Genomic DNA, 10,667 nt, shown 5'->3' with positions numbered 1-10,667 from the left:
ATAGACCAAATGTTCTCAAACTTTCAGGCAACTTCCTATCTTCCTATCCCCTACCCCTGCTGTGCTTTTCTTTGGGTTTGGGGGGTTTTTTGATTTGGGTTTTATTGTATGTATATATATGAATGTATGTGTGTATGTATGTTTGTTTTAGATAGGGTCTCACACTTATCTCCTGCCTTGTCTTCCAAGTTCTGGGATTATAGTTGTGAATCGATGTACGTGTTCTGAAGAACTTAATTTTAAGATTTAATGAGCTCGGATTTAAATAACAGCCTACCGCTGGTCTAGATGACTACTACTCCCAGGCCCAACGCCCACCTCCATCCCAGAATACTACCTACCTCCCTGAACCACAGGACTAGGGGTCACATTCCTGGAAGTTTTAGTGACTTGCTTTAATTGATGTGTTTTGTTCATGAAAACAGAGTCGGAGGGCTTCTGTTCCTGACTCGCCCTGCGCCACAAGAGGCCGCTGCGGGCCAGCTGTGCCCAGGTTCCCCGCAGAGCGCCCCCACGCTGTCTCGAAGGCGGCGGTGCCCGCAAGTGCTGGAGCAGTGGGAACGACGATCAGTCTAGCTGCTGCTCGCTTCTCAACCTACAGACGGAAAGCTCGGGAGGACCCGGTCTAGCCCCGCAGAACTGGTGAGTCCTGGCCCAGAGCATCCAGGTGCTCCAAGCCGGGGACTCCAGCATAGCCAGAGCCCCTTTTCTCCTCGGACGCAACAACTTAGTGAGGATCTATTGCGGACAGAGCTCAAAACCAGACAACACCTAAGCTGGCCACTCCCGCGGAGAGCCCGCTTTTGGGAGTCTAGATGCCAAGCTCAGAAGCAGCGAAGACCTCAGGCCAGAAGGTTGAACCAGGACCACTGCTTTGGAGCAGGTGGGTACCAGGAGTAAGAATAGATGCTGGAGGGGAACAGGAAGAAGTAAACACAAGATCAAAGGTTCTTGTTGACCTCTTTTTGGTGTGGAGGCTGCTCTCCCAGCCTCACCTTAGCCTGAATTGAGGAGAAACAGCCCAAGGAAACTGAGGCAGACTATGGATGCTGACAAACAAATCCCAGAAACTTCCTTCTCCAGCACCTCTCAAGGAGGGAACGGAATGCCAGAGATTCCAAGTCTCTCATCTTCCCCCAGGTTCTCTGAGTGTTGGAGTACCTAGGAGAAATGTGTTAGATCAGACACTGTTAGAACTCAGCCAGAAATAGGATGTCCCCAAGAGAAGGACAAGTGGCATTTGCAATGGTCAAAATGAGGGCTCCTGATACAGCCTGGGAGGGGAGACCCATGAGAAAGGAGGCACATCTAGAAGGGTGGGACACACCCATGCCCAGGGGTGGGCACCACCCCTCCACCCCCACCTGCATTCCCCTTCCTCCCCCCCTCCCCCATCACCAGCAGTGTGTTTCAGTTTTACTTCTCACTGGAGACTGAATGAGGAAAGGCCTTTGCCAGAGAATGGAGAGGCTCTTGTGGTCTGTGCACTGAAGCAGAGACCTGTTGCACTTCTAGGCTAGCCCTCTGAGGTGGGGCTGAGGGACAGCAGCAGAATTAAGCCAGTTCCAGAGGAGTCCAGGAAGCAAGGCTCAGGATGGGTTAGTTAGAGGTGGAGGGAGAGAGAACTGGAAGACCTGGGGCTTCCTCCCCAGGGGTCTCTTCTGGGACAAAGCTGGCAGATTCTGCATCCTTCTCTGACTCTAGCTCTGTCTCAAGACCCTAAAAATTACCACACTGATTCTTAGACCCTTCCATCCCTGCTTCACATCTAGGAAAACTAAAGCCCAGTCACTCTTCTTGGGGTCACTGCCCCCACAGATCTATATAGTCTGAGGGAGGAGGGACAGATTCCCAAAGCAGAAATGACTGTCGTTGCTATGGGAGCAGCCTAAGCTGGAGTTCTCTAGTGCTTGGCCAGTTCTCTTACTGTCTTCCAAGCTTTCTCTTACCGGCTCCTGGGCTCTGTCCTCTCTCTACTCTGAACAGCCTCCACACTGCTCCCTACTTATCCAGGTGGAATGAGTCTGAGACCAGCAGATGAACAGACAGAGGCCTAAAGACCCCAGGAACGGTAAGTGAGACATCTACAGGTGGGAATCAAGGAGTGGAGAGCCCCCCCCCCCAAGGGAGCAGCTGGATCCCTTTCTTTGGCCCCTGGTATTCCTGTCAACTTCTGGGGGACCGTGACCAGGCTAACCCTTGACCTCCAGGACCTGTGGCCTCTTGGGGGCTCTTCCTGTCCCCTTCTCACAGCTTCTTTGTGCTGCTACTTTTCTGGTTTCCCTCTGGTTCTTACCCACCCTCTGGTACAGATGTTGGAGGTCTTGTTTGGCTCATAGAAGAAAGGAGGAAAAAAACATGTGGACCTAGGGCAGGCTCTGGGTCCTGTCCCATGACAGCCAGCCTTGGGCAAGACATTCAACTTGTAATCTAGGGTTTTGTTTTTCTTTCTTCCGTTTATTTATTTATTTATTTATGTATTTATTTTCATGTGTGTGCTTGACGTATGCATGTATGCATCCACGTGAGAGCCAGAGGAGGCCTATCTGATAGGGGCATCCTACTCTGTCACTCACCACCCTACTGCGTTCTGGCATGGTCTTTCACTGAATCTAGCTCTAGGCCGACCAGCAATCATTTTACATAGTCTAGCTTTTCATATCTGTGTTGGTGTTCTCGTGCTTGCTCAGAGAGCCCCTTACTCACTGAGCCATCCTCCTCAGCTCTGTGTTTTATATTTGTTTGTTTGAGACAGGGTCTTCCTATGTAGCCCTGCCTAGGCTTGAAACTCACTATATAGATCAGGCTGGCCTCAAACTTCCAATGATTGATCTGCTGTTGCTTCTGAAATGCTAGGATTATATTTACAATGACAAGCCTTCATTTCTTTCTATTAAAATTTTAAATTGTGCTCAGATTGAATTGCACTGCTTTGATCTGAAACTCAAACACCTAAAAGAAAGAAATTAAGTCCGGGGTTGGGGGAGGAGAGATTATTCATCTTCCTACTTACATCTACTAGCTGAGCAGAAGGCTTCCTTTCTCAGTGGCAAACAGAGCTGGTATATATACATTAAGCAATACACCCCCTCTCCCTCACACACACACTGTGTATACACTGTGAATGCACCCCCTACACACTTGGTGCTTTTTTCCCTCCTGTAAGACTGTTTTCTCAGAAGAGTCTACTGCATTCACCATTACAAAAAGTTCCTCGATAGTTTTGGTTTTCTGTGGGTTCTGTTCTGTCCTGTGTTCCCAGCTGTCTGGAGGGAACTGTCTTTTCAGATCCTCCGTGGTGTACTCAGTTCCGCCGTCTACTGATGGCTGTTTGGGTTGTATCCAGACTTCTGGAGCTTTATTTGTAAAATGGATAACTGCAATCTCTTGTGCAGTGAGGTATCACCAAGAGCACACAAGTGAAGTGTTTGGGTCAAGAGCTCAAAAAGTAGGAGAGTCATCGTCATTGTCCAGTTCATGGCACAGCCCTTAATTTACTCTGTGAGATCTCTGAAATGTCTCCCCCACAGGCTCTGCCTTCCTGTTCCTTGATCAGTCTGTCAGTGATCACATCCTACAGTGACATCTTGCCCGGTCCCAAGCTGCCTGGAGACTGAGGTGAGCATCCTGCTCAACCTTGGGCCTCTGAAACATAGGGAAGGGGCTGAGTTCACGACCAGAGGATAGCATGAGTCTGAGCTAAGTACTTCTCTCCACAGAATGACTGAGAGGTCCACCAGCAACTGGAGCCCAGGCAGCTGGGTGCTGGCACTGTGCCTAGCCTGGCTGTGGACGCGTCAGGCCTCTGCTTTCTTGCAGCCTCCAACATCCACAGGTTTGGGGAAGGTGGTGAGCCGAGGGAGGGAAGGGGTTTTATAGGACCCTGGAGAGCTAGAGGGCTCCAGCCCATCCCACAAAGCAGGCAGATCTCTGGGGCAGAGTAAAAGCTGCCGGCCGATGTGACCATTTGAGTCATTGCCCAGGAAACCATCCTCTTCCATTACCCAGTCTAGAGAAGGCCTGGGAAGACCCATTGGCACCATCGCTTCCAGGGGGAAGGTGTTCTGCAGTGAGGCCCTCGGGTGGAGGCTTAAGTCTAGTCTCCTGGCCTAATTCTGGGGTTTTCCTTCTGGGATGGCTAAAGCCTCTGTAAGCGGATGATCCTCCCCCACGCATTGTAAGCTCTGGGGCCCTTGCCCTCACCCTGAGAAAGTGGAAGGTGGGGGCTGGTGTGGAACTCCAGCTTTCAAAGAGTCATGAACATGGCCTCAGGGGGGTGGGTAACATGAAAGTTTCATCTGTTCCTTTCTCCCTTACCATTAGTGTGCGCTCTCTCTCTCTCTCTCTCTCTCTCTCTCTCTCTCTTTCTCTCTCTCTCTCTCTCTCTCTCTCTCTCTCTCTCTCTCTGTGTTTGTGTTTGTGTGTGTGTGTGTGTGTGTGTGTGTGTGTTGAAGGTAGACACACCTCACCTCACCTCTATGTTAGAAAACACTACCACTGAGTTGCAGTCCCAGCACTGGATTTCTCTTAAATGATTTCTCCGTGAGCAAGGTGGAGGGAGTTGAGGCCCTGCAGCGGGTTAGGAGGGAGACAGGAGGGCAGGGTTGGAGGTCTGGGTCTCCTGATCTTATAACTGCTGTCCCCATCAGCCCTAGTGAAGCAGGGCAACTGCGAGGTGATCGCTGCCCATCGCTGCTGCAACCGGAACCGCATTGAGGAGCGCTCCCAGACGGTCAAATGCTCCTGCCTTTCTGGACAGGTGGCTGGCACTACAAGAGCAAAGCCCTCCTGTGTGGATGGTGAGTGGGAGGCCAGGCCCTGGGCAGCCTGGACAGAGCAGAGATAAGAAAGTCATTTAGGCCTCACCATCTGCTGAGGATCTAGTTTCATAGCCATCTCAAGGCTTACCTTATCCATCTCAAGTGATGGAGAATCATCTTGGAGGAGAGGGCAGACAGGGCCCGCCCTGTGTCATAGAGGAAGAAAGCTCATGTTACAGGCCATCTACATTATCTGCCACCTGGCCCATTCCCTCAAACCAGCTCCTCTGGCCGCACACTCCTCTAGGGAGGTTCTCTTCCACAAGTGTGTTACTATAAACATGCTCCATGTGGATCATGTGATCCCCAACATCACACACCCACTTTCCTTCTTTCTGTGCACACTTGTGTTCTCATGCTCTGGTGGCACCCAGATCATCACCACACTCACTAGCTCCCATGCCAGCTTGTGCACACCCAGATGTGGCTTGGATACTATCTCATATCCACTGAGGAGAGCACTGAAGAGGGTACCTCTGTGCTAACGACAGCTGCCCCACAGTCAGCTTCTCCTGCTGCCTCATTTGACACCCTCCTCCCCCTTTGGTGTGATACAGTGATGAAGTTGACTGGGATAGTCCTCAGTCCTCAGCCTAAGCACAGCGCTGCCTCCTCGGACAGCCCAGCATAGGGGGAGAACAAGGGGAAGGTGACAACCAAAGCCTTCAGTATGTGGGAAGCTACACCTCATCCACAGACCGGCTGTGACTGGTGCTGTGCTCCCAGAATTTAGAGCCACACCTGCCTCCTGCCCCACAGCCTTCATCGTCCTGCAGAAGTGGTGGTGTCAGATGGAGCCCTGCTTGCTGGGGGAGGAGTGTAAGGTGCTCCCGGACCTGTCCGGGTGGAGCTGCAGCAGTGGACACAAGGTCAAAACCACCAAGGTATTGAGATGGATGGCTCATCCTCCCCTCCTGTTCCTCCTTCACCTGAGGTAGCACAGGGGCCAAGCCCTGGAAGGCCAGAATGGCAGTGCCATAAGGTGGGCGTGAGAATCATGAGAGCACATTCCAGGCAGTCTTCTGGGCATTGCTACTAGGATGGTATGCCTGCCTTGGCTTCCCCTCTTTGTTTCCCATGAGTTTACCCCTAGAAAATACCAGGCCTTTTAAAACAAAATGGAGCAGGGCACAGAGGCACACATCTGTAATCCTAGCACTTAGGAGCAAGAACAGGAGTTCAAGGCTAGCCTGGGCTACATGATACCTGTTTCAAAAAGCAAAACAAACGAGCAAACAAAAAACTAAGGAAAAAATGTAGAACTAAGGAAATTACCTAGATCATCCAGGGAAGAATTTATCCTTCTATCTGAATTCCAGAAACTGTAATCACTCTGCCTGCCACCTCACCACAGACTGTCCCCTGTCACCTACACCACTCCTACCCCTCCCCTCCCACTCCTGCTCTCTGTGCTTCCTGACTACCCTCCTCTAGTCAGATTGCTCTGTCCGTGGTGACAGCACCTAAGAAGACTATTATCCTCACAGCTTGCTGCCTGCCCCATGAAACAAGGGGTAATTAAAATTTTATCAAACTCTTTAGCAGTTCCATGTGTGCCATGGCTAATTAGTTGCATGTCATTGCCACCATCATCTGTGCAATTGAGTGATGCTACTGGGCAAGCCAAGGCAGTATCCCCGCCCCCAGCCCCACCACACACAGCAAGCAGGCTAACAAACAGAAACAAAAACACTTCTAGGTTCTGTGGAGCATGGAGGTTTTCATGGAACACACAATACTTGAGAATGACAGCAGGAAAAGTTTTGGGGGGGCTGCAGAGGTAGCTCAGTGGTTAGGAGCACTTTTTGCTTTTGCAGAAGACCTAGGTTCAATTTCCAGCACCTACATGGCAGCTCAGTACTGTCTGTAACACAGTCTTAAAGGATCCAATACCTTCTTATGGCCTCCTTGGGTACTAGACACACACGTGGTGCACAGATGTTCATGCAGACACAATACTCATACACACAAAACTTAAAGGGGCATGGGGGCAGTTGGCTGACTAAAAGGCAGGGCAGCCTGTCTTGCAGGCAGTGAAGGGGGACAGCCATTCTGAAAATGTTTATTAAAACTTGCAAAGTGCCCGGGCGGTGGTGGCTCATGCCTTTAATCCCAGCACTTGGGAGGCAGAGGCAGGTGGATTTCTGAGTTCAAGGCCAGCCTGGTCTACAGAGTGAGTTCCAGGACAGCCAGGACTACACAGAGAAACCCTGTCTCAAAAAACAAAAACCAAAACCAAAAAAAAAAAAAAAAAAAAAAAAAAAAACTTGCAAAGTGAGACCTATCACAGAGCCAGGGACATTAGCCATACTGTTATAGGCCTGAAAGTCAGATCACTGCTTTTGCAATTTGTGTAGTGTGACTCGGAAGCAAATGGCAGTGAGGTTTGCCTGACTGGTGCCAGCATGGGCCACCAGGCCACAGGTGCTCAGCTTGAATGGCTCTAGGAGAATGGCAGCAGTGACCTCTAGGTAACTTGCCTTTGTTGGGGCTCTCTGGCATGCTATCATGGCTGGTTCCCTGTTGCTTTCTCAAACCCTCTTCTACCTGATCATTTGCTTTCTAGGTCACACGGTAACTCTCAGAGATCATGGCTTAGGCAGGACAGCCTCGACTGAGCTTTGGACTAAAGAATGGCCTCCGATCACCAGACAGCAGAGAGGAGGACCCACTTACCTGGACCTGTGTCCATGTCAAATGTGACATAGACCTGCCAGGGCCCTGTTAGTCACTCTGTTCAGCAGAAATGCTTGGATCTTTGGCCACACACTTGAGAGACCTATGCTCTCCTATGAACAAAGGTCAACACACAAACCTGTTCTTAAGGATTATCTTGTCAAGTTAGGGAGTGGATGACAGTTTCAACAGTTTAAAGTGTTTGGTATCATGGCTTCTGAGCTACCTGCAGTGGGGGTGGTGGAGTGGGGTGGATGACATTTTCACAGATCTTCAGCTATCCCCTGATCACAGGACACAAAGTCATGAGGTCACACCAGTACCTTCCCATCCTGGCCTTCCCATCAAATCTGCATCTCCACCAAGATGCTAAGGTGTGAGAGGAAAACACTGTCCCCTGATGCCAAGCCAGTGGGATCTCTTTTGGACAGCACCAGAAAGTAGAGATGAAGACCTCTTCAGCACAGCTCTGCAGAGGCAGGGCAGGGCTCACATCCTTTGCTGTCCATGGGATGGACAGGACCTCAGTCAGAATCACTCCCTACTCTGAACCCCAGGCGTTTGGTGGCTTGTTTTAATGGACAAGAAAACTGAGACACCGAGGGATGAGATGATTTGCCCAAGACCGCACAGCTTGGGCTTCCAAAACACGGATGTTAAGATTCCAGACTAGGCCTTACATGGCATTTTTATCTAGACAATGAGACCCAACAAACACTGGATAACAGAATGTGATTCTTGGAAGATGGGACTTTGACCACTGGCATTTCAGTTGAGGCCACTGATCTCTCATCCAAAAAAAAAAAAAAAAAAAAAAAACTAGAATACACACACACACACACACACACACACACCAGGCCCTGTGACAGCCCGTAGGTCACTCAGCCCAGTGGCAGCTGAGGCAGTGTGAGCAGGTATCCCGTCATCCCTCTGACTCTTCTCTTCCAGGAGCTTCAGCCATCCCCCTACATATGTACCTGCCAGAGGGCAGAGGGGCAGGCTGGAGGACAGCCCAACGGTGAAGGTCTTCTTCACAATCTGGCTGGCCTCCTAGATGACTTGGGAGTAGCATGCTGGTTTATTCTTATCACCAAGGCCTTAAGGAGTGGTGTATGTTAGAGACCAGCCTGGATGACGGTCCCTGAGCAGGCAAATAGTGATAGTTTACAGTGATAATTTACAGTGGAGTTTACAGTGGAGTCTCAGTACCCCCTCTGTCTGTTTCCCTAGGCATTTGACTAAGACTCTGATATCACCCCACCTCGTGGCATGTTTTTGTTAAATGAGATGAACAGTATTGTTTTCTTTCTAAGGCAGGCCTCTGTCAGTCTCTGCTTACAGCAAGGTCACAGGCCAGGGTCACCACGGAGAGGTCCTTGGCAGTCATGACCTCCTTCCATACTGAAGAGAGTAGAGGCCAGAGGATATGTTAAGTCATGGTGACATTTTCTCTGTTTGGTTGTTTTGTTTCATTTTGTTTTTTAAAAAACATTACAGAATTGTCAATGTAGTCTTTAGCTCTAGGGAGGGAAGGAACACATTACTGCCCGTTTCAGGTGTTTGTCACCCTTCCCAGGGGACATTGAAGACCTGGGATGGCCTCCTGGCCTCCTGGCCTCCTGGCCTCCTGGCTCACCCTCTGTACCATGGAAACCTGAGCACAGGGCTGGGGCTGGGTTTGTTTTCCTCCTGATGCTCAGAGAGAGATGGGTGAGTGAATTATTTAGGTTACGGCTTCAGCAGAGCCAGACAATGGAAGCCTGATTTCCTGGAGGCCAGAAGTGGGTTCTGTAGGTTGTTGTAGAGCTCAGTGACAGAGCACTGAAAGAAAGGTGGACTCTCCAATTGACCACTCCTTCCTGGACACTGTCACCCTAGGGTCAGCTTCCCTGCCCTAGCCCAGCTGTGTCGTCCATACAAACTGGGTTAGAGTGGAGAGTATGGAAATGGTGTGTCACAAGCTCCTGAGAGCTGCCAGCCTCCTCCAGCCCCAACCTGCCTCAGTGTCCTGATTCTGCACCTTCCCCAACCCCCACTGACCTAGCCATGCATTTACTGGGTGAACTCTGAGCTGAGGGGGTATCTGTATATTGCCAGGTTAGAATCACATAAAAAGCTCTGGCAAAGAAGAGAAAAACTCCAGACCCCCGCTCCAACTCCAGCTCCTCAAAATTCTGTATCCAACTGAATCCAAACCTGTGTAGGTTTTGTAGCTATGAAAAGAACAATCTAGAAATAAATGGAGTGTTTTTGGAGCATAGGAGTTCCTGTAGTCATTTGTCTTCCTCCCTCCTTGGTGAGAGCATCTCAGACACTCTGAAGTCTGCTGGGACCCCAGCCCAGTATATGGGCTTTAGGAAAGCTGGCAACTATTAAATCATGTAACTGATTTCTACTGACCTCCTGGCAGTTTCACTAAAGTCTGTGAGTGACATCCTGATTAATGACCCCAGACAGCTCCACAACTTCAAGTTGCACATTGAGGCTAAGCTCCCTTAAAACTAGAATTATAGTTGCAAGGGGTTTTAGAAGCCAGTTAGCCAGCTCTTTGATTTGCCAGGATAGGAGAGAGTAGCTCAGAAAGGTTAAGTAATGTGGGGCAGTGGGCTGTGAGAGGCAGCTGGGTGCCTGGTCAAGCACAGGCCTCAAACTCTGGACCCTAATGGGACCGAAGGTGTTCGGCTTTGCTCCTGGGCCCCTGGTTCCTTTCACTTAGCTTCAGCCCTCCACAGTCCCTCCCACAGAGAGGTCTATGGCCATCAGTCATGTAGGAATAGTGCTTCAAGCTCTCCCAAATGTAGATAAGGTATCTCCAAGCTCTCAGACTAAGCCAATAGGGGTTATCTGCTACCAGACTCTAACCCACCCCAAAACTGTATATAAGAGCCCTATTCAGAAGTAAAGGTGTACAAGAATCATCCTGGTGTTTGAGAGTTTCTGTCACAAGAGCTGTAACTCTTGGGAAGAGATCTGCTCTCCCAAAGGGCCTTCAGGAACCTTCCCTCCTTGCTAGCTAGCCAGCATCTCACTGACCCAGCCCAGACCGGCTCAGCACAGAAGGACAGGTGCAGCACCTGGGGAGTAACTGGGTGGCAACAGCAGAGACTCGGGTGGAGTCACTGCTCACACTCTATCACCTTAGCCTGGAGACCCGCACCGGCTGGGTTGGAG

The 10,667-nt window shown here is 50.3% G+C and overlaps 1 protein-coding gene across 4 annotated transcripts; it reads left to right on the top strand.

Annotated features, from left to right (window-relative positions):
* The first annotated feature begins 501 nt into the window (after positions 1-501).
* Tafa3 (TAFA chemokine like family member 3) lies at positions 502-9,754 on the top strand. Of its 4 annotated transcripts, XM_034500242.2 has the most exons (7): positions 509-883; positions 1,987-2,071; positions 3,531-3,618; positions 3,720-3,835; positions 4,650-4,799; positions 5,580-5,704; positions 7,387-9,754. In XM_034500242.2, the coding sequence occupies exons 4-7, from the start codon at positions 3,721-3,723 to the stop codon at positions 7,396-7,398; spliced, it is 402 nt and encodes a 133-aa protein (XP_034356133.1). In that variant the 5' UTR covers positions 509-883; positions 1,987-2,071; positions 3,531-3,618; position 3,720; the 3' UTR covers positions 7,399-9,754. The 4 variants fall into 4 exon arrangements, with proteins under 4 accessions (XP_076789171.1, XP_076789170.1, XP_076789169.1 ...); XM_076933056.1 differs by lacking the exon at positions 5,580-5,704 and having other exon boundaries at positions 502-883; XM_076933055.1 differs by having other exon boundaries at positions 504-883; positions 2,014-2,071; positions 5,580-9,754.
* Positions 9,755-10,667: the final 913 nt, after the last annotated feature.

This window comes from Arvicanthis niloticus, chromosome 4 (genome assembly GCF_011762505.2).
Source record: "Arvicanthis niloticus isolate mArvNil1 chromosome 4, mArvNil1.pat.X, whole genome shotgun sequence".
Classification (NCBI taxonomy): domain Eukaryota; kingdom Metazoa; phylum Chordata; class Mammalia; order Rodentia; family Muridae; genus Arvicanthis; species Arvicanthis niloticus.
The sequence above is the reverse complement of the archived record's forward strand: the minus strand, read 5'-3'. Positions and strand labels throughout refer to the sequence as shown.